General features: G+C 35.6%; 1 protein-coding gene across 1 annotated transcript in view; it reads right to left on the bottom strand.

Moving 5' to 3' along the window:
• Positions 1 to 3467: 3467 nt before the first annotated feature.
• Positions 3468 to 26381, bottom strand: part of LOC104522270 (transformation/transcription domain-associated protein-like) — a gene marked incomplete at its 3' end in the record, with an annotated part of 76293 nt that continues 53379 nt past the window's right edge. Inside the window, 12 exon segments of the mRNA XM_029084157.1 lie at positions 3468 to 3729; positions 4461 to 4660; positions 6173 to 6263; positions 8745 to 8909; positions 10044 to 10245; positions 13443 to 13543; positions 14306 to 14571; positions 14817 to 15012; positions 20129 to 20320; positions 24937 to 25072; positions 25562 to 25674; positions 25887 to 26024. Coding sequence (XP_028939990.1) covers positions 3468 to 3729; positions 4461 to 4660; positions 6173 to 6263; positions 8745 to 8909; positions 10044 to 10245; positions 13443 to 13543; positions 14306 to 14571; positions 14817 to 15012; positions 20129 to 20320; positions 24937 to 25072; positions 25562 to 25674; positions 25887 to 26024 — 2062 coding nt within the window.

The raw sequence follows: 26381 nt of genomic DNA, 5'->3' as shown, positions 1-26381 counted from the left end.
CCCGACCCAGGTGCAGGACCTTGCATTTGTTTATCGGTCAGCTCCGGAAAACCACGACTACAAAGACCAGATCAAGCTCAAATACAGTGCTAACTCCAACCTCTTCATCTGGATTTTCACAATAACTTCCTGTTATCTAAAAATTCGAAAGGAAGTAAAGAAAGAGATACCAAAATGATACTATGCTTGCCCCTGAGAAAAGAAAAAAAAAAAAAAAAACCTTAAAAAAGCTGAAAATTATTAAGAGCTCTTTCCCCGACCTCTCCCCACACTTCAGAGACACACTAGGACTTCAAGAAGCTTCCATCTGATTACAAAGTTTCCATTCACAGTAAAGAATTCATTGTGCTGGGTGCCAAAACTGTCAAGAAAATTATCTTGCCCTTTAAGGGTATATTTTGGAATTTTCCATTCCTACTCAGCTTGAGTGGAGAGACAGTTGCAGAAAGAAGCCCATCCAAACTCTAAACTATCATCTGCCCACAAAAGAACAATTGAGGCAGTTCTTCTCCTCCTTCCACTGCTGAGAGAGCTCTCAAAGGGAGCATTTCTCAGCATTTCCCTGTTCTTTGATGTCAAAGGTTTAGCAGAAAAGGAGAGAAGGAACAAAGAACAGATGGTCAAAGAACTATGCATTTGAAGTTTCAGAAAAAAAATTCAAAGTGAAATTTGATTTTAAAATATAGTAACATTAGGATGGAAAAAGATGACCTATCAAAGCTCCCATGGTCCAGATTGCTGCAGACAAAGTATTTAGAATATAAGAAATGGTGTGAGAGTCCCCAATGGCTCTAAACAGGAATCAAGATGCAACTCAGATGTTGATGGAAATGATTATGCAACTAAAAATAGTTGAAAGTGTCTATAAAACATAGCTGCCAACATTAATCAGGAAATAACTGAAGAGAAGAGTTTACTCCAAGACAGCTCCTCAGCTTGGATACTTCTGAAATGGAAGGCAACCACTGTAATTATCTGTCCATCATCTAAATGCAACTAGTACTGAGAATCAGAAAAACAAACATGAACCTTCTAATGTGACAAAAGGACACAATAGACATGATTTACAAACGGTTTCTCATAATGTTAAAACAGCCTTTGCTATCTTCAGTACAGTAATTACAATCCTATTCACTTATTTACGTACATTTTACTGTTATTACAAAACAAATAAAACTTTTTCATTTTCTGTATAATGAATTACAAAAATGTGTAAATATACTGATCAGTTTAATTTCTTCTGTTTTCCCACATTTCATTTGTGAATTAAAACACTGAATTTATTAGATGAAAATAAAATCAAATCTTGCTTGGGGTAAGCTTGTTCCAGTGTTTGACCACGTTCTTGGTAAAGAAATAATGTCCAGTCTAAACCTCCCCTGGTGCAGCTTTGAACCATTCCCACATGTCCTGTCACTGGATACCAGGGAGAAGAAATCAGCACCTCCCTCTCTGCTTCCCCTCCTCAGGAAGCAGTAGAGAGCCATGAGGTCACCCCTCAGCCTCCTTTTCTCCAAACTAGACAAGCCTCCAGTCCTTAGCTGTTCCTCACAGGACACTTCTTCCAGCCCTTTCACCAGCTTTGTTGCCCTCCTCTGGACACTAATTCAAGTACCTGCACATCCTTCTTAAACTGTGGGGCCCAGAACCGCACACAGTACTCAAGGTGAGGCCACACCAACGCTGAATACAGCAGGATAATCGTCTCCCCTGACCCGCTGGTGATGCCATGTTTGATGCCCCCAGGATGCGGGGTGCCCTCTCTGCTGCCAGGGCACACTGCTGACTCACACAGAGCTCGGTGCCAGCCAGCATCCCAGATCCCCCTCTGCAGGGCTGCTCTCCAGCCAATCTTCTCCCAATTTATACTTGTGCCCAGCATTACTCCATCCTAGGTACAGAATCCAGCATTTGGACTTGCAAAATTTCATCCCATATTGTCCAATTATTATTTTTTCCCCCTGTACACTTCCATTAAAGACAGAAAAAATGTTTCTGCTTCCATTTCCCTCCTTAGTACACTTCATCCATTAAAAATTTAATCATATGGTTGAGGACTTTCATTATCTGCTGTCATGCAACTGTTGTGTCTCAAAGAGGACATCATGCAACACATAGCGTGCACAAGATATGTAGGTCATATCTACAACTGAGTTACTGTCACAAGATTCCCATCAGTTCACTTATTTTCATAAAATTATCAGTAAAATCCTTGAAAAAAAACACTGCAAGTCTACTTGTCAAACTCTGTAAATACTCAGTAGCTGTGCTGATCTCAAATTATTTGAGGTTAAGGCAACTTTATGTAACTTAAAATTCTAAAAAGAATAAACTTTGCAATGTAAGATTCACTTTCGCAGAGGAACCGGCTCGATGTGGAAAGAGGATGTTTTTTAAATTACTATAAAAGCTAAGCTGATAAGAGTTTTAACTCATACCAGAATCATCTAAGTCAGAGTCCCAGTAAAGAGAAAAGCAGATTCAGAAAAAGCTGAAAAACCAGGTCTTCACAAAAAATTCTACCTTTCCAGTTTTGAACAACTAATAAGTTTTAATTCTTCTGTTAAAAAAACACCTACACTTAACTATTAATTTTCATCTAATTCTACTGTTATCTTTAAGGAAAAGCTGATGTAGTTTAAATAGGAATTTATGGAAAACTCAAAATCCTGGCAATCCACAACACTGATGCCAATCAATGTCATCTTTTGTCATATGTAGCTGCATGGTCTTAACACTTTTCATCAAATATATCAAAACCACCCTCTACTGTACACAAGCTTTTCTTAGAATTCTAAATCAACATCAGACACTCAAACACGTAACTCCGCCAATAAAAGAGAAAACAAATTAAGCAAAAAAGCTACTTCCCTTAAGTATCTTTTTTATTAGATCTGATTAAAGTTATTGATTCAATTTACCTAACAATGATATAAATTTGTGTAATAGGATTTTTATAATCTAGTTATCCAAAATACTAAAGTTATCTTACTTATCAGAAGTAGGCTGTTTCAAAAGACTTCAAATGATATAGCCAAGTTTGGGGTACTGGGGTGAAAACTTCATTAAATTCTGGCATTACCATAAAATAAAGATCATTATTGTCCCTTATCTATAGCAGGCAGTTCTATGGAAATTGCAAAAATATCATAGTGCAATAATCTAATTTATCTTTAAACACATATGTGATTTGACCACAGTTTTAGGTATTAAAAATACAGCAATATACTCATTCTCCATGTTGAGGTCTGGTTTTCACCTGAATTATCTTTACTACTCCACAGAAGACTGGAATAAACTATTTCAGGTTTGGTGAATGACACAAAGGTGCAGTTTTCTATATTTTCTCTCAGAAAGAATATTGGAAGAAGAATAAAAAAGTAGAATGCCTTCACTGTTGAGCTTTCTGGGGGAAATTTCTCTGGAGATGAGAAGTAACATTTAAAAAAAACATTTTAAACATTTACCTGTTGTAAACTGCCCTTTCAACTTCTGGAACACAGGATCTTGAGCTGTTGCCTGTGCTCTCCTAGCTAGTGACTCTGAGGCTGCACTAGAAAACATGGTGGACACATTAGAGACATTCTCCAGACCTACTCCAAAAGTACTGACTAACTTCTTGACAAAATTTAGTGTATGAGGAGTTATTTTGGCATCTGAAACGGCTCCACTTTTCTCAAAGGCAACTGAATAGCACTTCGCCAAGCCCTGCTGCAGTTGTCTAAGAACCTAAGGATTAAAAAAAAAACAAAAAACAAAGAAGTCAGGAAGATTAGGCCTTCTGATTTGACACCAAATATTTACTCCCAAACTGCATTTTATATAGTAAAGTTGTCCTCCCAGAAACATTTATTTAAAACAGTATTTTTAAATTGCACCAGAGGGTCAGTCAGAATGACAGTTCTGATTCTTATTAGCACCGCAACTGCACAAACTGAGCACAGGAAATGCTGGATCAAAGAGCATACCTTGCTTTTTCAACAACAGCTAAGTTTTCGATTTCCTATTTTGTGATACATTAGAAAACTATGTGATATGAGGAATCCTTCTTCAAACAAACACTGTGCTAGACAGACAGGATAGAATAACCTGACGCTTCCAGAGGCAAATAATAAAAGTGGAGTGGCATGTCTATCTGCTCTCTTGTTAAAATTCAAATCTTGGACAATAATCATCGCCTGTCACAGACCACCAGATCAAGAAGGAAATCAGTATCTGTGAAACTTCGTGTAAGAATACCAATTTTCAGTTAGCACTAATAACAGCTTAAATCCTAGAAGCATACATCAAATTACTGGTGGTTATGGGAAACCTCTGTATTGATTCCAGAAATAACTAAGCTCCTTAACTAATCAAAGCAAATGCTTATGTTTTATTGTTTAAGAATTCTAGATAAATATTTTGCAGTTAACTTTTCCTTAGACGATCCATACATATGAAAGTGTATTAAAGCCAAATACCTCTTCATGCCAATTCTCTCTGAACCAGACCATCTGATCTACAATGCCTTCCAGAGAAGATAGAAGTGTTGGATGTAATTCTCGCTGCATATGCATAATTCTGCTGCATCGCCACATTGGTGCAGTGGCTCTGATTGGCCCAGGATCTGAGGCAGAGTGGGACTGATTTCCAATTGAACTTGGCTGTTGTTGCCCAGAATCTGGAAAGTACAAAATTTTGAAAGATAAAAATTACCTTTCATAAACTTGATACATGCTTGCATGAAGTAAAAGAAACCGTCCCAAGAATTTGCTTTAGATTTGCGCTAAGTATTAATCATGTATTACCTATCAACTTTCAGAAAATTTGAGAAAATTTGGTTTTTAGAGAGAAAATTTGTTTTTTAGAAAGAAAACTCTGCTCCAAATGCTGTTCTAGTGTACAGACATCACAAAGTTAGAGCAATATAAACACTCTTCAAAAATACACAGGAAGTGTAGCCTCAGCTTTTATACTACCAAACCATGGTCTTGAAGTAACTGACATTGTTTCATACAGAATCAAATTATTTAAATTATGGGGGTTTTCCTTCCCTCCCTTTTGGGGAGATTTTTCAAACATAACTGAAGAATAAACACACTGGTGCCAACAACACACTCTATCTTTTGGCACACCTGAACTCTTTCATTTGTAATGCCACATCAGACAGTGATTAAGGACAGAGTTTTGCTTTATCAGATGACATCCCCCTACTTCACTGATCCCACCGACAGAGCAGTAGCTTGTGGCAGAACCTACAGGAAAGTATTTTACTGGTTGTCACTAAATATGCCTTTGGCAACATCAAGAATTTGTCACAGAAACCTCTGTCACTGGATATCTATGTAGTGAAGTATTGTGGTATGTGGGCATCTTCTCCAAAGGAGCACCCAAAGAAAAATAAGACATTATTTCATTAGTGCCCTTCAAAATTTTATGCAGAAATTTAGTGTATCAATTCTCAAGTGAAAAGGTAAATTAAATAAACAATGCACCTTGTAACAACGAATACAGTTCTTCAAATAACTCTCCTGGGACTATTTTATGGGACAAAAGAACAACTAAATTCTGTGGAATTGTTTGACATAACAATTCTAAGTAGGACACCTTGGGAAAAAAAGGTGTTGTGCAAGTTGCTCAATGTTCTCCCCACCTCCCAAACATTTCTTCAAAGTCAAAATTTATTTTATTTTGTGTAAAATTAGATGCTTATGTTACTTGAAAATTCACCATAAGAAGTTATTATAGAGACATTAAAGTACAGATTATTCAAAGAAAGCAGTTTACCTCACTTGAGTTACATGAACTCATTTGAAAAGAAACTGAATATTGCATGGTTCATACTTCCAATCAAAATTAAGACTAGAACATCTTAGAGAAATGTGATGCTCTTCTGTATTTGTAATTCAAGAATCTTCTACATCTCCACCAATTTTTAAAGATAAAAAAATCCAGTAAAGAACATACGACTTAATAATTAAGGTGACATGAGAATGAAGGATTTAGCTCAAGTCAGCTGTAGATTTAACTTCACAGAATCAAATGCAAGCAGAGTTTATAAAGAATTTTTTTCTTTGCCCTGGTAAGTTGGTTTGTTTTATAGAGAATCTATTTTCTCAGTAAAATCAGTTGAAACTCAAAATAATAACCAAGTTACAAAAAGCCCAAACAACTTGATCATTATCAAGCTCACCGCTTTTGTAGCGCTCTCGTTGTTCTATCTTCAAGGTCAAGTAGAGGGTCCTGATAGGGAAGTAGACAGCTTGGGGATAGACTCTCCCCACCTATTTGGAGATACACATATACATATTTCTCAGGTAAGGAAAACTGTCTGTAGATCAGATCAACATGTACAGATTCACTTTGTTAATGAGGGCAATTCAGTAATAATCAGGTCCTTATTTTAAAAAGAAGCTTATGGAAAACTAGGAAATTAAAGATTCTTCCAGTAACAGAAACCCAAAGAGGATGAAATGGTAACTCCCTACACACACTGTTAAGGCATTACCTAATTAGAGCTTGCAGATCATATTGCCTAATAAACCTGAAAACAGCATAATGCCAAAGTACCAGCTGGGCCAGCTCAAAGATCTTACTCATGTACATTATGGAAAAAAACCAACATAATGACAGCGGTTAGTCTTTAAATTAGGCCACAGTTCCCAGCAAGCCCTGTGATACTTGATAAGAAGGCCCATTAGAGGGTAACTTTACTCCACCTAATTGTGGCACTTAATGTAAGAGGATACCTATTATTAAAAAAAAAAGGCTTCCAAAAAAAGAAAAAAAAAAAGCTTAAGCGAGATGAACATTCAGCATCCCCTTTAAAATCTGTAAATCTCAGTAGCTATTAAAGGAAATAAATCATGTGCCTAAGTACTACCCATGATAGAGCACATCTTAAGACATGATTAGAGGCTTCTCCAGTCACAGTTTTACTAAATCATGGATTCTTCCTCCATCCAAATAGGTATGGTAAGCAGAAGAAATTTTACAATGGCATTTAACTGTCAGTAATGATATTTATGGCAGATTATTAACCTGACACACATATGCTTCATGTTGTAATTCAAGAGTAAATTATTTGAAGAAAAGTGTAAGGTTTAAGTTTTAGTACTTCTGCAAACTTATAATTTTAAATTAGAAACACATAAAATTTGGTATTTTTTTAATTTTATATTCCTTCTATAGACCTGAAGTTCAAAAGCAAGATAAACTACCTGTAATGTTTATGAGCCTAAGCACCAACTACAGTAGAACTCCCAAGTAGGCACTCACTTTAAAAATTTCTCAACAAATAAAAAGTGTCTACAACTCACTGAAGTAAGTTGTTTCCGTCTGCTGTCAGAAGACAGCTGAGCACACTGGTGTTGCAAGACAACGCCAAGCCATATGCATCAGAAATTTTGCCTTAGCTACTTTGCTTTCTTAAGATGTTTGAGCGCATGGTCTCTTCAAAGTTCCATTTTAATTTTATGGAGTGAGAGGGAAGGAAACATATGTATACATATGCACACACATACTCATCTAAATTTATGTACACAAGTATCAATGCACATGCAAACACACATGGACATATTCTCTCTCCACAAAAATACACATTCTCAGAGCCTCGAAAAAGCAAAGATAAGAGATAGTGTCAATGGAACTAGATATCATAGAATATCTTGAGTTGGAAAGGACCCACATGGAACATCGAGTCTGTATCTCAAGAGTAGAAGGAAGGAAAGAAGAATACTGTGAGGAACTCAGCACAGCAGTTGTCCTTTGTCATTTCTGAGGAAACAGTGGAGTACTGCAACAGAAGTGGCCTGGAGTACAGGCTACTGTGGGAGCTTCATCTGGTCACCTGTACATTAATAGGGCCTCACAAGTGTTTTACATTAACCTGAATGAACAAACATTGAAATGCTTCCAGGTTGTGCACATGCTAAAACAGAACCAAAGTTAGTCCATGAACAGTTAACATCTCTGAAGACAAGTTATTTGAACCCTGTTCACCCTGTTTCAATTACGAAATAGTATCTAAAAAACACATTAACAGAAATCTGTCACTTATTTTCCTTTAGTCTACAGACGTGCTTAAACCAACTGTATACTGAGACACAGGCTATGTTCTGTTCTTAGATTCTGCTTCAGAGCAGACAGCAACAGGCAGTAAAATCTCAAAATCCCAAAGCAAGATTAATCAAAATTCTCATCTGTCAGTTCAGAGGTACAAACCCAGGAAGCGAGTTTCTTCATCTAACTCCCTAAACCTTATCCTTATTTGTCATGCTAAACTCCAATGTGAAAATTTATGAAGCTCTGGTAAAGATTTCTGATGGCAACAGAGCCTTGTGTTTTAAAAATCAAGTCTAATAAAAAACAAAGCACTAATGAAATAGTTTGCCCTTCAGTCATTAAAGCTAACAATTTTTTATCTGGACTCATATGTTACAAGCATTTAAATTTATATTTCTAAATGTGTTCTATAATGTTCACAAAAATGTAATAAATAGAATTCCAGAGGGAAAGCTATAATGCCTCATGCACATATGGCACACAATTTCACTGGATTTGATCTCATTAAGTAACACTCCGAAATTTAAAATATTCTACTTATAGAGAGAAATTAGCATTTTTTAAACTCATCAACAGCTGCAAACAATAGCATTTTTAAAGCCTGGCATTTTCTTAATTTGCTTCAAAATACAAAGATATTTGTATCTCATCTTGAAAACAAACATTACAGACAATAAAGAATTAGTGATTATCTTTTGTACCTGACTAATGAGGTTCAGAAGGAGTTTGCCCTCTGAGCCAACCAGGCATGTCAACAGCTGTGGAATCCAGGCCAACCACTGAATGGGTGGGACACCAATACAGTACTTGTCCACAGCATCTGCTAACGTGTTCTTATCATCATCAAAACTCAGCAGCCAGAGAACCTAAAACAGAATTTCAAGATGACATCTTAGGGCTTAATATCAATCATATGATGCACAAAAGAAACACAGATATTTCATTAGTATGAGAGTGGAGTCCTTGTAAGTGTCAAAGCCTCCTTGGACACAAGAACTTACATTCATTATGACTGGAAAATGTCATTTTTCCCCTAGAAATAATATTTAAAAGATGTAAAAAATAAATGGAAGTGTACTACTTGCTATGAAACAAGATCGAAAAAAGCCAGTGAAGGTGTCTGCATTCCACAAATTCTTCAGGTTCTCGGTTGGGGGCGGGGGGGGAAATGGTGGAAAATGAGGCATGTTTATAGAATCTAAAATATGCTATTCAGATAAATTAACTTTGAAGCAAGAGCTTGAGTATTACTTTGGGTGATTTAAATTATTTTAACTGTCCACCCGTAATGATGCTTTTTCCACAATTTAATTTAAATGCAACTATATTAAGTACTGACGAAAAATCACTAACAGTTATGCAACCAGGCAGGGAGAATAATAAACTTCAGAGTGCTATGAAGGCCACCTTTAGTCTAAAAAAATATTTTCTGTGTTTGTTTCATGTTCAAAATAGATTGTCTTCCACAGTCTGCTATCAGTTTTTAATTTCTCTTCATGAGAGAGATTAACATAAATATCCCCAAACTGAGAAATAAATAACACAAAGAACTTTGGCTGAAATTGTTGAATTAGAGTAAAAATTCATAGAAAAAGCCTATTTGGAATAAAATGCAATTCTGTGGTAAATGTTACTATCAATTACCCGTAGTAATGGTTAACAGAAATCAAATTATATTACTTTATAAAACACCAAAGGATGTGTTTCTGCAAATATTTCACTGTATTACATATTAGAACTGCTGAATGTGTTTTGTACCCTTTCTCCCACAAAGAGGTTCCACACCTTAAAAAAAACAAGACATGCTAATGAAGTAGAAAAACCCATCATGACTTACATGCAATGACACAACAGCAACCATATGCAGACTTTCAATCTAAATTAAAGCTTTCCATCAGTAATTGCTGTTTTTCTAATTGCACATATATGGGCATTGAACATTATCACAGTCTTTCCTGAAGGGGGGGGCTCCAATTCTTTTTTAAACATCCAGATCATACCTTTGCTAAGTATTTTCTTGATTTGCTCTCATTCTGGTGACGACACGCATGCAGGTAGCAAGTAATAGCAGACACACCGAGGTGAAGCTGACGTTCTTTCACAAAGATATTCTCCAGATAATCACCCCACATTGCCCATGCTTTCACTAGCACATCATGCATTTGCACAGCTGCAGAAAAAGCTTTGTTTGCTTCTTCAGACCTGCATTGTGACAAGAATATTAGTTTTATAATAAGAAAAAGTGACTAAATTTTGTAAGTCAGATTTCTGATAGTGTACTCAATTAATTTCTTATTACTCAATGAATTTTTTCCATTAAGCTCTTCACTAATTCTTGCAACTGTTTTGTCCTAGCTTTCCTTAACGTTCAACACCTAGGAAAGTAAATGCTTTATAATAGAAACAATTACTTAAGTGTCTAAGATCTCCAGATACTCCCTGAAAAAATATTTTAAAACTTCTAGTGCACTGTAATTGCAGCTCAAGGAATAGAGAAAGATACTGGGAGAAAGAAAAACAAATGATAACACAAGAACAGCAGAAACAAATGCCTTAAGAAGTGCTTCTCTGCTCAGCAAAAACAGGTGTAAGAAAAAGCAACACTGGGAAGATGTTATATTAGCCATCTTTTTGAGGACTACATCTTACTTAGCTGTTCTCCCACCAAAGTAATGAAAAAAAAATTACAATCAACGTGATCTGGAAAAGTCAGTTCCTCACCCCAACAACTTTAAAAGTTTATTTTTCAACAGGAAAAGAGAAGGAATATGACAATTAATTACATAGTTCTTGGTAACCAAAAGATTATTTGTTTGATACTTTTGAAGTCTTCTCTAGGTTTCCTCAGGTGTTCCTAGCTCAAGATTTGGCATGATTCATCCCTATATATACACACACATATACAGCCCTTGAATCCATGTAGCTTTTCAGACATAAAAATAAAGAATGAGAAAAGTCACATACACATTACTGAAATCAAGAAACTTTTAAAGCATTCCAAGTTTCTCTACTAATAGAAAGTGCTGCACTTCTCCCTTACAGAATAAGCACTGAAATAATTCATACAAAAGTAACAATCTTGTTTGACTAATTTTTTTTTAAATTAACTGTAAGGTATTTTTTAATATAAAAATATTAGTTTAGAGGATTATAGTGATAAATTAAAATGACTACCTATTGAGATAAAACTATAAAAAGGAAAGCAACTTTTTCTGTCAAAGTTTGTATCAGTTTCTATGTTACATGAATACGCTACTTGCTTTCAGAGGCTTTCTGCACCCTAGATCAAGGTTTTGAAGTGAACTAGCACAGCAGCAGTCTGATAGATGACTGTATCACTACTACTCCTTTATAAAAAGGGAACTTTTCAGTTGGTTTTCTTTTCTCCTTCTCTACAATCCATCATTCCTGACACCTGTGATGACTTTTTAAAAATGGTTTCTATCACCTTGCTCGGCAAATGGGCAGCACAAGGAAATGCAAGAGCAGAGGTGACCTTTAACTTCCAATTTAGGTGACACACAGGTAATCAGTAGTCACACATTCTCAGGTTCAACACTGCCACTGTTCCTAACTGTAACCTTCCTAAATTCCTGACCTCAGCTGCGGTGCTAAAAAATGCCTGTATGTTTTTTGGTAAGATTAAGAAACAGTAGGTACATTAGAACCATGTTTCAAACAGAAATCTTTATCCATTTTACCCTCAAAGAACAAATAGAGACAGTTTAGCTGCCTTTTACTTTATCTGCATTTTGTTTTTAAAGAAAAAAAGATGAAGAGATGGAGGGAGGTACACTTTCTTCTCTTTACGCCTCAGTTGAAACTATGCTTGCTTACAGCCATAAAAAAAGCCCACTGCACTTTCCATCAAAGTAATTACATTCAGCCTATTTAAAATTCTCTCTTGTATCCACAGAAGATATACATCATTTCTTGACTTCAATTGCTATGTGAGGTTGCAGTATACACCTTAAAACCTGATGGATTTCATTCCCTAAGTGTCCACAATGTAGTTGTAAAGGAATTATCCACTCATATGTAACATGTAGCAATACTGCCATTAAATACCGTGCATACCAAAAAGCTGTTGAAATCTGAACGGCTTTTTTTGGCATCATCAAACAAAATTTGACTGCTGAAGTATTTGTTTACTGAATTAAAGAAAGATCTTCCTCAAAACAGTAAGACGCCTGTCAGCATAAAGCAAAAATATTGCAAAAATAGTTGTGTGAAAGCAAGGCTTGCACCTAGGTGTTTATAATTGCTGCAATGCAAAATGTCTGCAATGCGCACCACATTAATCTTTTCAATCCAATTATGTGAAATGAGTGTTGCATTTCCATATTGCATGACACACCAAATTTGTCTAAGTAGTCTGAACTCTGCCACCACTCATTTTCTATGCCTTGACCAATTGCAGCTATTAAGGGGACACATGCAATGAACAATGAAACAGAAATGAGAGAAACACAGAGGTATAGTTAGTTTTAAAATAAACAGATTATAGGCATTCAAAACAGATCATAGCTGTTCAAAAACAAACACTTGATCTTTATGATATTTCACAAATACTTTTGGAAACTAAAATATCACATATAAAATGTTTCATTTTTTAATTACACAAAACAGGATTTCTGTTGGTCATGAATAATAATTTATATAGAACACTTCACTAAGAGGGATATAAAACAAAGATTACTGAATGAACAGATTTGGGGATTTTTGCCAATGAAAGTACTTTTATTGATAAACAACTTTTCCTTTGTTTTGTGTTTGATTTATTTTCATCACAATTCACTGTAGAGGTTAAGCATCTCTCAGATTTGCAATGAAACCATGGTAGTAATATGAAAAAACCTTCATAAACTCTTCAGACATTGTAATGTCCTATATTCAAGTACCTCATATGCACAAAGCATATTAAAAAAATACATCTAGTATTCATTAATTACATAATCTTTATTATATACATTTGCATGACACACTACCTTTTGTCAGTTACACCAAGATGTCAGTCAGACATTAGTTTGACTAAGTACTCACAGAACCAGGGGGGCAGGAAAAGAAAAAAAATAAAAAGCTCCAAAGCTTTGGACAAACCTATTCTCCTTGCCTCTTACAATCCCACCTCTTGAAATATAGAGCTTTTAAAAAAAGAACTGGTGTAATGTTTGTTTTAACTACTTCTTTCCTACAATACTTAGAAATATCACCAACCACTACATCTTCAAATTGCAAAGGAACTCTCACCTATACTTCTACTTTCTTATACAGTCGTAACAAATTTTAGGCTGGTATAAACATATGGAACAACTTTCCTGCTCAAAGAATGTATTGAAACACTTCAGCTGCATTTTTCTCAGATGTGTGCTAGTGACTCTTCCACCCAAAATACTTACTTGTTAATCTGTGCCAAGAACATTCCCTTCAATGCATAAAACTCAGCAGTCATCTCCTTGGTGAAGTACTTCAGATTGGTTGATTCAATAACTTCAAGACCCTGTTAAATAAGACTTGGTGAGAAAAGCTCTCTAAAATGGAAGGTTCTATTAAAAATAAAGTGCCATAAAAATAGCAAAAATATTCTCTTCAAATTTAAATAGCAAGAGTTTCTAGTATTTAACTTTCACTTTAAAAAATCTGGACTTACAACAATTTCAAGTTTCCACTTGCTTATGCAAAACTATTAAATACTATAGACAACATTCATCAGGTAATGGTTAACTTTTCCACCTTGTTTTTTAGGTTATATTATTTATATTATGTTATATTATATCATTATTATAAGGTCCCAGTTTGCTGACCTTATAATCATACGTGAGTGGGTTTTTTTTACAATCACATTTTTCCTTTCCTTTTAACACACAGGATTTCACTTCCGTATGCCAGCACCCATCACTCATGAGATACTCAAAAGTGACTTAGAGAGTCAGTTAGTTTCACAATAGTGTTTTTTCTTCCTATTGCAAATAAAATCATTTTCAAAGTCCCTTCCATTCATCTATCTTGTAAGATTTCAAAAAACATAATTCCACTTTTTATTCAGCTGATTTTAATATATTCACAGTATTCAGTTTAAAGAGGACAATAACTGCTTCTGACTAATAGCATTACTTAAACCAACACTCTATGCATAGTATAACATGGCCAACAAAATTCAGGGCCTGTTCTGTATACAGGCAGTTTCTTTAAACCAGCGTATCTGATGGCCCCTGCAATCCTTCAAGTTCCAACAACAACTTCAGAGATAAAGCTACCATACCTGCATACATTCATTTTTGCCCATGACTCCAGCCAGCTGAAGATAACATTTAACTTGCTGGCGAATTTTCTGAAAGCAGTCCACAATGGGCACAGTTGGAATTGTATGAATGCGACTCAGTATATCCAGAGCTACGTTGACCAGCCCTTGTTTTCGAGCTATCTTTCCATATTGGATAATTGCAGATGCAGAAGCGTGAACTCCCAACATAGCGTTATTGGAACTAGGATCATGTTGAGAACTATTTTCATATGCAGTTACAATGGCTAGAAACAAAACATTAAATATTTGTCATTATAAATGAAATTAAATATACAGCAATATATATTAAATGATGACTTAAGATAATGAAACACTTAAATGGAAACAATAAAAACAAAAAAACCTTGTCAAAATCAACAACATTCCTGCATGTTTAAATAAAAAAACCACAAACACAAAAAACTTATTTCAAACAATGTGTTGTCCGGAAAATTACATGATGAATGCATGCTGGACCAGGCAGTTTTACCCTGGTAATGATGTTGTCTCCACATGAAAATGCTGCTCCAGTGGGATAAATCATCTGACACAATAGGTAACCTGTTCCTCCAAGTCTTTACAACAGTCTTCATATCATGTAAACTGTTGTTCCTCCCCAGATTAGTTGGTTGCAATCCTGCATTTATTTGGGCTGCTTCCTGAAGTTCAATTATTTGCTGTGCTGCCTAGAAAACGTTAAACAACATAAATTATAATAAAGGACAGTACAATAAGCTGGCCAATTTCACTGTAAGAGAAAGATCTCTATCATGCCACCTCTAAATAATCAAGGAAAGATGCAACTATTTATGCTGGTTTAGGGACCTGTCTATTAGTTTCATAAATTACTTTTAACCAATCTAATCATTAACAAAATAGAAAAAAAAAAAATCCATGAGATGCATTCAACACTTTAGTAATTGACTGAAACGTTGAATTTATCCACTGAATCACCAGCACAGAATCTATACCAATGGGTCACTAGTCTTAAACAAACACATTACTTTAAAAAAAAAAAGTGTCATAAGGAACTTTCTTACATGGTTGCTAAAGGTCCCTACATAACTTCAGGCTCCCTTCTTCTCCAGGGATGGAGTACAAGTATCAGCCAGTTTATTTCATGCACGCCTCATTCTGACAAAACCTAAATGCCCTAACATCACTGGGCTGCCAACAGGCACTACTGATCTAATGTGTTCTTCCTGTAATACTGTGGGTTAGCTTGCTGGTTAGCTTGCTAGGTTTAACTTTGTGCAACTATGACATGTCTGTCTTTCATAGTATTAAGCTAAAAATTCCCTCATCCTTTCTTTTATTTTGAACTGCAAATGCTTTCAAAAATTATCCCTCAAATGGTAGTGCCTGGCTTTTGAGAAGCACTTTTTTCTTTTTTTTTTTTTTTTTTTAGGGAAAAGAAAAACCCAAAAACAAACACCAAAGGCAAGAGTTTACTGGAATCTACACTCTCTCTTCACCCCCATTCTTTTCCCCACACTCATCTAAATAAAACCACAGGTTAGAATTAAATTCTAGCATACAGGTTTGAACTTACTACATCAACCCTAATAACAGAAAAACACAAGTAAATACATATATATATATATATGTATATATACACACAGTGTACTAAATATAAGGATGAAGTAAAAATACTGATCTTAAACAAAAATTTTAACAGAACTTACTGGTATAAATTCCCTGGCCATGATCTGACTTCTTAATAGAAACTTGAATGTACAGAAATACTATCTACATGCTCCTGAAGGTGTTACTTCAAGATAATTCTGCAAAGACCTTAGCTTTGAGAAGTTACTGGAGTGAAGAATGGTTTTTCACTGACATCTACTGTCCTCAAATTAATGAGAGGAACAAACAGAAGATGGCAGTAGTCTCAAACTGACTAAAGGCAGCAGACATTTTGTTAAAACTTCAACAACCTGAAGAAAAGGCCCACAAACTTTAATGGAATTTAATTACCTGTAGTACAATAAAACCAATGTAGTATTCTCTAAGCTACCACTTGGCAGATAACAGTTGCATTCATTGTTAATCAACCAAATAAGATAACTATTTGGAAGAAAAAGAAAAAAAAAAGGCAGTCCAAATTTACGGAGTGAAATCTCTTGAAACAAAATAAATTAAACAAAGTAATATTTTCCTACAATCATCTCAGTATCAGCTCTCACAATAGCTTAACCTTCATCCTACACCCATTCATCACATAAATTTAATTTTCTCACAGGTATTTAATCACATACTGATATTAGAAAAAGTAATTACAGCAGTGCAAATTCATGGCTGCATTTGTACCTCTGTCAGTCATTGACTAATTTATCATTTCTTCATGAGGGATATATATATATTAGATTAAAAGCTTGTTTTAATTGATATCTGAAAGCATTTAAATACTTTATTTAGCAATACTAATCCTTTCAGGCTGCAGATACTGCCAGTCTTAGAGGAAGAAAAACTCAAAATATTGGGGAAAACTTAGCAGGAAGGAACTAATTCCATCAAGAAGCCTTCTAGTTGTATGGTATCAGCTCAAACAAATTAAACATTGTACCTATTTACTTGACAACATCCTCTCAACATGGAGAAAACTTTCATGCTCATTCACTTGACCTGGTGCATCAATTTATATTATTAAAAAAATGAAAGGTACACATGGGCTGCTGTGTAAGCTCTCCCATAAGTACAGTCATTTGAGTGGAGGTAACCTGGATCATGCAGACTTAGTTACTTACGGATCACACTGGGCATGGCACACAAGGTGAAGCTACTGATCTTAAACAGAATTACAGAAGCCACTAAATCAAACAGATCTCAGAAAGCAAGGTCCTCTGCATTTCTACGTAGCAGTCTGAGCAATGGTCCATTCAAGAAATGCATCCCTGGTATGAAATCCCTGTGATTCTGTGAAATGTCAGATTGTGTTGCACTGGGATATTCCAGAATTTCTCCCCTATAGATCAAATATTCCCTCAATAGTAACAAGAGCTAATCTTCATCAAGTACATGTTTATCAGGACATCTAAACAGGGACACAGTCAACTTAAGTGATAAATGAATGGCATGTTTTGTCCAGATCACACACTGCAAAACAAACTGAACACAATCCTGCCCCAGCCCCACTTCCACGCTCTGCCTGCAGCTATAGAATACAAATCAGAGGACACAAGGTTCATTTTCAAGAAGCTTCTGGAAACATCTCAAGGCCAAATCCCGTTTTTATTAAGATTACTTTAGGCACCTACTTCCATTCAATTATTCTTGACAGTAACATCTACCCTCAAAAACTCTTCTCTTACAATTGCAAAATGAATTATTTACATAATTAAATCTAAGATAAAACAAAAGGGTAAGTGTTGACATTTCAACCATCTCAAAAGGAAACAGGAGACCATTTTTGTTATGGTGAAATATGTGCAGAAGTTGCAAAGGACACAAGCCATGCATTTTTCACCATGTAATATGTGTTACTTCATCTCACATAATAATTAAACTGCATATTCTCGTTTAATTAGACTAAAAGTACAGGATTTAAATACACCTCCTCTTGAGATTGAATTGTCAATGCTGCATGAACAAAATAAAAGGTTTCTCACAAGCAAAAATGAAGCTGTATCTGGTGTACAGCATCTTAAAACTGGTTTACACTTAAATAAATGCAGGAAAATGGTACATTCTTCACCTTGTAATATTTAATTACTTGAGGGGTAAAATATGGTGTATTTCAATAATCACTAAGAACCTATTTAGCAAGGATGAAAGAAAAGTAATCTTTTACTTTCCTTATTCCAAGCATACTCCTTTAGAGAAACGGAAAATAGCATGTCCACAAAACCAGTTAGCTTTGCCCATCCTCTGTGTATGCACTGGGTTATCAAACTGGAAGGTTACTCATCTTTTGTAAGTCAAGGATTCAAACATGCACATGAGAGCTTGTTTGAACGTCAGTGCTGTTAGAAGTCGTGCAATATACTGCAGTAATTTTACAGGACAGTATTAAATTCAAGTTACGAACTTCTTCCCCTGTTTTAAATTATCTTGGCAAAGAATTAAACTACTTAACATCAGATAATACTCAACTTCTGGCAGGGTTTTTTTATTTGTTTTTGGCAGGGTATTAGGGTTTTTGTTTGTTTGTTTTTACAGTTCTTGTAATTCCAAATTCATTAGCTGTCCCTCATTTCATTCTGGACAGGACAGCTCACTGCTTCATTGCCAGAATTCTGCCCCTACTTCAGGAACAAGCTTCTCTCAAAACTTTATGCTTTGTCCATTTTTGTCCATGTCCTGGTTTTTGCTAGGATAGGGTTAATTTTCTTCTCAGTAGCTAGAAACCACTGTGTTTTGGTTTCAGTGAGGATTGTTATGAGAACAATGCTGATAACTAGAAGGACACCATGCATATAGATCTCTTTCAGATCACAAACCAGTAAGGCCATAGGGCTCCACCTACTTCTGATTTAAGCAGTCCATAGCTTCTCAGTTCAGCAAAAGGCCCCTGACAGAGGTTACCACTGACTCAAATCTTCCATCTGACCTACTCACTTGAGTGCTCCACAACAGCCTGGGACTAAAATGAACTCATTAGTTGGAAGCAGTAACCTCCTTTTCAATCAGCACAGCCAAATTTGGACTACATGCACCCACATGTAGACAAGGAGCACTAGTGAAATATGGCCTCTCGCTCAGACCAAAGAAATTTTCTTTCCTGTCACTTGCATCACGTTAGCTGAGGGGAGCAGAGATCACTCTTCCCAACCCACAACTCCTCTCAGTCTGGGAAGCAATGTGATTCAACACTGGAATTCTTTTTACAATACTACAAGATTTTAATGCAATGTTGAACGGAACCTGCTAACTGAGCTAGCTGGACAAGTAATCAAGCTGAAGACCAATGCATGAAGCTTTGAGGTACACACATTCGTTTATCTAATAAAATCTATTCTCCTTTTCAGCAAAAGTTGTACACAATTAACTTCCTGTCCAATCAGAAATATCATATACTTAATGTAAAGACTAGATTCCTTCCCACTTCCTTTCCTTGATGCAACTCAGAACATTGAGCAACATAATGTAGAAATGACAAAGAAAATGTAAGGCTCACATTGGCCAGAATCTACAGTATTTATCCTAAAGGTAGTAGTTGCTCATCAGAGAAGTCCTTCACTAACAACAGCCTTTATAGTGTTAGTCCTTTGACCTTAATGCTTAAGGCACAGGGATGTTCAGAACTTGCTCAGTCTGTTCAGAATGCTACTCCTCGAAGAAACACCAGCATTTCTAAATACACTTTTCCCTTACAGGGCATTAAACAGCTCAGATATTAAAAAACCAAAAAAAAAACCCCCCCAAAAAAAAAACAGGACTATGTTACAGTTGCCAAAATTCCATAATGCATTTAACACGTTTAACTGAAGTGAACGCTTAGGAGACTATTTCAACACTTCTGCAAATAACATAATGCAATTAATATACCCACCCAAAATAGACCTGACGTCAAAACCCACTGAGTGTTCAAGACCTTTAGTGCATTATGTGCTAGCCCACAGAAGAAGGTGAGCCATCTGATCAGTTCTTAAATAGCTACCTCTGTATGCCACAAACAGAATGGATTCAGGTACTATAAAAACTTTAAAAGGAACCAAAATGCACATTCTGCAACTTCTAACAAAAAAATATTATGAAAAACCAATCAGTACTACACAGTAAAATATTTTATGCTCACAGTTACTAAAGTCCTGAAACCTGCTACTGGAAAATAACTGGCAATAAAACACTTTTTATTCTTACCTGGAGAAGGGGAGTATGAACATGCGAGACCACGTGAGGAAGCCTTCGCCACTCTCGAATAGCTAAACTACTGGCCATCTCTACCAGACGCTCAATGAAGTTAAGCTGTTGCTCTTCGGGATGGCAGATCGCTAAGTAGCCTCTGTACATATTCACTTTCCATGCCATCTCCTTTGGACAACACAACTCCACCTGGTAATGAAATGGAAAAAAGACCAGCAAAGATTATTCATACTCAAAAGCAGACTTTTTAATATTATTTTTTAAAGCCTTCTTAAACAAACACCCAGTTTTATTTTTTATAAAAATTAACTCAATTTCTAAAAATATCATACTAAAATATCAACATTTCAGTCATTAGAGGGCTTTCAGTTCTCTTAAAGTTATTGGCAAGGGTAAGCTAGCAAATAAATTGCCAATTCAGCACAAGTGCCTGCATACAACCTGCTGCTCAGGTATTTTTACACTGACAACTGTAGCGTAGCTCAGAGACAGCTGAGCAAGCTGAAAGCAGTCTTGCAACAGGAGCATGAAGCTCACTGCAAACCAATCCACCCTGTATAAAGAAACAACGATGCTTCTCAGCAGGTAACGTGTAATACCTCTGAAATGCTTCAGGGGCTCCAGAGCAAGTAATGTCAACTTCTCACTTAAAAGGATCTGGTCCCTGTACAACAGGGGAAATGGGTTTAAACTGAAAGAGGGGAGGGAGGTTTAGATTAGATATTAGGAAGAAGTTCTTCACTGTGAGGATGGTCAGACACTGGAACAGGTTGCCCAAGGAAGTTGTAGATGCCCCCTCCCTGGAAGTGTTTAAGGCCAGGCTGGATGAGGTTTTGAGCAACCTGATCTAGTAGAAGTCCCTGCTGATGGCAGGGGGGTTGGAACTAGATGATCCTAACCATTCTATGATTCTATACTTCCTAACTGCCTGCTCTAAGACATTACTAAGTTTATGAGACTAAACAGTTAATTTTTTAACCTGTCTGCAATTAACCTTCCTATTTATGTCAAAGTAATTTCCAAATACAGGTGCAAAGTCAGGTCATAATGCTAAAATAATTAAAAAAAAAAAAAATCAAACCATTTTCTTAAAATCCTGGAACAGAACAAATACAGCAACTAAAAACAGCAAAGTACTTGAGTTGTCTAGCAACTAAATTCTGTGAGTATTTTACAGTAAACTTGCACTTTACCAATGCTCACTAGCTGACACTGAAGGCCTTAAATCTAGAACTTTTTCACTTCTCTTTCTTCTGCTTCACACCAAACCCTTTATGGACTGATATGCAACACAGAAATCCCTCTGCATTATCTTCTTGTTGATATACTATATCTTAACCATTACAATTGTTATTTCTGTTATCCTCAACTGACTTTTACGTCTGAGCCAGCAAAGAGAAACTGCCAGGTAGCAACCTTACACTTATACAGTGAAAATAATCTCTCCCTTTATTACATTATCTACTGGATCATTAAACACAATGGCAATGTGAGCAAATGGAAATGAGTCTTGGGCCCTATCAAAGGCCACTTGCTATTTTAATAGCTCAACTTTAATAGGCAGATTATTAAAAATGTTTCAAGAAAATTTACAAAAACTGATACATATTTGCTATCTTTTCTGATCTCTCTTGTGAATCAATCATGCAACTTGATAAAAACCAGTCACATTAAAGAATATCAATAAAACTGGAGTAGCAAGTATAGCAGCATAGAATCGATTATTCTTTCATATCCTAATATTGATGCAAACGTGTCCTGACACTTTCACAAGAATCTGAGCAGAGCCACCAAAGCTCCACTGGCTTCAGCAGCAGCATTTTCTTAGCTGTCTAGTAAATGCCTCATTACCGAAAATATCTCATTTAATATAACTGCAGCTAAAGCATATCAGCAGTACTTGTGGTTGTCACTTCTACTGAACTTGCAAATCTCCAAAACCAGAACCTGTCAGACATGATGTATTTCATTCTGTTTGAACTCAAGATTTATAATATACTGTAAAACAAAGTTCTCATTTTAGGCTTTAAAGGTTTCTCAAATAATATTATTTCTATAATTAGCCACTGAAGTTGCACACTTAAATAGGACACAAAATACCAATTGTTATAAGAATGAAATAAGTTAATTTAAATATAAATATAACCTATAACATAATATTTTGTAGCATATGCAGCTTGCTACTTACAGATTTGGCTTCATATGGGCTGATAAATGATAAAATCCATCTTTAGAGACACCTATTTAATTTGAACCATTGGTACTACAAATATTGAAAAACTCTATTTCAAATGTTGCGATGGTCAGACACCCTTAATTTAGGTTCCACCAAAAGACAACAATACTTTTAATTAAATAAAAAACTCTCACTTTTTTCATAGTTCAGCCTTTAAAGCAAAACATACTGACTGCATCCAGCTATCTTCCCTTCTGACAAAAGAAAGTGTTACAGAAGAATAAACATAATACTGTTTTAAAATGTAATATGCAGTCTGATTTTGATGAAAGTAAGAGAGATGTACAACTCTGCGTATTTATTATGCAGGACTAAGTTGTCACAATGAAGCATGCTGTTAGGTTATTTTGTATACAGGAATCAAATTCTGCAAGATACTGGAATTAAAGGATGCTTGGCATTTTTCACAGTCATGTTTTATCTTTTGCAAATACTATGAAACTAGAGAGTCAACTGCCAATTTGTAATACTTTTTAATCAGCAAGTATTGGTTCAAAACGTAAACTGATGAAACAATAAACCCCAATTAAGTGAGGGACTGTTTCTCTCTCTGTAATATGAAAAAACAATGCCTGAGGCTCTGCTCAGAGCTTTGTCAGTAAAATTCCATTTTAAATATGCAATTCACCCCCTAATTCCAAAGTGGCATCTTTAGCGGAGTAATTCCAGTAATGTCACACTATATAGCACCAGTGCAATGAAGATCAACAAGCTCCTTTGCACTTGTGATTTAATGCACTATTCTCACCTTTCAGATTACTTTCATCTGCTTCATGTTTCTACATTAAGTAATCACAGATGAACAACTCTACCTACTGTGTAAAGAGGGTTTCATTCAAATTTTAAAAAAACCCAAGAAGTTTTCAATCTTCCATAGAACAGTGAATCTGCATATAATAAATAAATAAATAAAGAGAAATCCCAGAAAACTCTACTGGTGACTCCAACACTGAAGTCTGTTATTTGTCCCAGGAAGTCCGAGATGGCTGCATAGCCTGACACTTTATTGCAACCTCAAGCACAATAACCACCAGCTTATTCACATGGGATGGTTCTTAAAACAGTTGGGAAGAAAGATGCTTAAGAGAGGACAAGGAGGAATTTACCTAGATATGGCCATTTTTTTTGCACATGGAAGAATTCCTCAAAATTTCCTCTAAGATAAAAATATCTACCCACGTATTTTCTGGCATGCCTTTTCAGTAAATGGAGGGTCATTTTCAGCATGTTTATGTAGCCATTTAAACACACACACAAAAAATGTTTATGAACACTCAGAAAAAAAAAAGATCTTCCAGATTTAAATATTTCAAAATGTGATTTTCTATATGTACTGTGCCATGCCTCCTGCCTTCAAACTGTTCTCTAACAGCCAGAACTTTACGGAGCATTCATTTATCAAGCACATGGATAGCACAGAGCAGAGTCTCACGAGTGAAACCCAAGAAAGGACAAAGGGAAGGTTAAATGTTTTACAAGTGCATGTTGTTCTGCAAAATGAATTACAAGCAGAACACAATAATGAACTTCATAATGAATCAGGAAGGTCAATAGCAGGAAAGTAGAAACAATACATTTCATCCATTACCAAACGAAGATGATAACTACCTCACTTGCAATGCACAGGTTCCTCAGTTTTTAACTGAGGCTGACTATTAATGTGCTGGTTTCTAAAACAACATATGACAGGCAGGGCACATTTCTGCTACTTCAGATGCAGAATGTGCCCAGAAAGGCTGTGGCATCTCAATTCTTACAGATATTAAAACCCTACTAGACAAATCAACCTGATCTACTTGGGCCTTGCTCTGAATGGAGCATTGGAACAGATGACCTCTAGAAGTCTTTCAACTCAAATTATTTTATGGTTCTGAAGTAAACTTTACATTAAAATATAAAAATATTTTGAGTATATTCATCAATGCATTAAGCTTCTGAGGAAACCTTAAAACATCAGAAAATTCTAAACTCAAGTTTTCTGATTCCACAGAACATCAAACAAGGAACTTAGAGGAAACTACTCCTACTAGCAGTGCCATCTCAAAGCCTTGGCACCCTCTGTCATGAACAAATATATCTGTAAGTCTATACAATCATTAAAATATTTACCTCTAGCACAAAACTTACTGCAAATTGTAAAGGTGTAAAATACAAAAAAAAAAAAATCTCTCCCCAATACAGTATTATTTTAAATTTATTTTAAACAATACCATATACTTGCAAGGGTCCCACTTGAAGTTTTTCCACATATCCCTGCTGGCATACACTTCTGTGGGAAGCATTTGTTGGTTTTTAATGATTAATCACCATGCACCATGTCTTTCACCTGCCCTGGCTAAATTTCTTACTTAGTACAGCTATATAAACAGATAGAAATTAGAACTAAGTTTGCCTGTCGAAACGACATGCTTCAACTACCAAAATACCCAGCTGTGTGCTTGGACATCAAAAAAAACTTCCAAAGAGCAATTCACTGTCTGTGAAATGAACCCTAATGCTGACATGTTGGAAACTGAATCAGTAAAATGAACAAAGAAAGTAAATATTAGCATAAAAAGCCCTCACTCACCTGCACCAGAGCCTCCTTCATAGCAGTCCAGTTTGAGACCCTCCATGCACATTCCAGTACTAGGTAAGGATTTATATGACCTTTCGACTGGCCATATTCTGTCAGAGGTTCCCACTGGTTCAATTCTTTTGAGCAACTAAGAAAATCAAAACCATTGTGTATTTGGTTACCAAAAGAATAAAACATCTCTAAATGTTGTGTATCAGAATATTATCTGCATATTTGTTTGTCTATGAATAGTTTTGCAAGGTAAAATACAGTTTTATCTAGATGGGAAGATTTTATTATTATTATTATTATTATTATTGATTTATTTATTACCAGTTATAATACAGAAATCTGTGAACAGGGTAGAGCTGCATTTTGTGCTTCCCAGAACAACCATTTTAAATAGGAAAAACAAATTTTAGCGCCAATTTGTTTCCACCAATAGGAAACTAGATTTTTACAACACTCACTACTGAGGATCTGTTAAGAGAGTAAAAGAATAGCATCTTTTATTCCTTTAAGTTTCCCTTGTATCTGAGCTAAGTTTATTCTCATAACTAATGCTTTAAACCAGCAGGGTATTTTACTTCCATTGCAGGGTAAAAATACTTGTTCTACATCAGCTTTAAAGTCTTACCGAATCCAATGGTCTTCCCAGAGCTGATACTCAGGAAAGATAGAAGGGGAAGCATTGTTCCGTTCGTGCTCTTTTTTAGCCTTTTCCATTGCTTTTTCGTAAGTTTCTTGTGCCTAAATAAAATTCAAATAATTTTATTTTTCCATCTGCTATATAGACATTAACTCAACATTCTTTTGTTAAAAAAAAAATTGAAAGAAAACTTTTATAAATTCTTATTTTTAAAAAATAGTTGTTTATTAATATTCAGAATACCTTCTTGCTGACCAGTATATTTGTTCTGACAGCAGGACTATTCAAAGCATTTCTAATATCAAGAGTGTACCTGTTCAAAAAAGCCATGTTGTTCATAGGCAATAGCTGTTGCTGTCTCTGGGAATTTACAGCGTTTCTGCCATAGTCCAGCCCACATATCCTCTTCTTGTAACAAGGAGTAGAGCTCAGCAAGGGAATCCAGTATTTCCTACAATGTTAAGCACACTTATTTCTCCACAGTCAAGCTGGCCTTATAAAGCACAGTAGATAGCAAAACCACATGTTCTACACTGAAGCAAATTGTGAAAGATATGAAAATAAAGAAGTGTTTATATAAAAACTCTTTAAAAAACTCTAGAAGGCAAGCAACTAGTAACAATCAAGTAGAGAACACTGCATTACAAGACAAAAAAACCCACCCTATGGCTTGTACGTTGATTCTTGCTTGTCTTCCCTAATATACCAGATCAAATCATAGAAAACAAAATTGTTTAACAAGCCAACAACTCGGTCTTTAATGTAAGAAGAATCTGTAGCATTGAGCTCCCTCAGCTGATCACAAACA

This window comes from Antrostomus carolinensis, unplaced genomic scaffold, assembly GCF_000700745.2.
Source record: "Antrostomus carolinensis isolate BGI_N321 unplaced genomic scaffold, ASM70074v2 scaffold14173, whole genome shotgun sequence".
Classification (NCBI taxonomy): Eukaryota; Metazoa; Chordata; class Aves; order Caprimulgiformes; family Caprimulgidae; genus Antrostomus; species Antrostomus carolinensis.
Note: the sequence above shows the minus strand (reverse complement) of the source record. Positions and strands in the feature narration are given on the sequence as shown.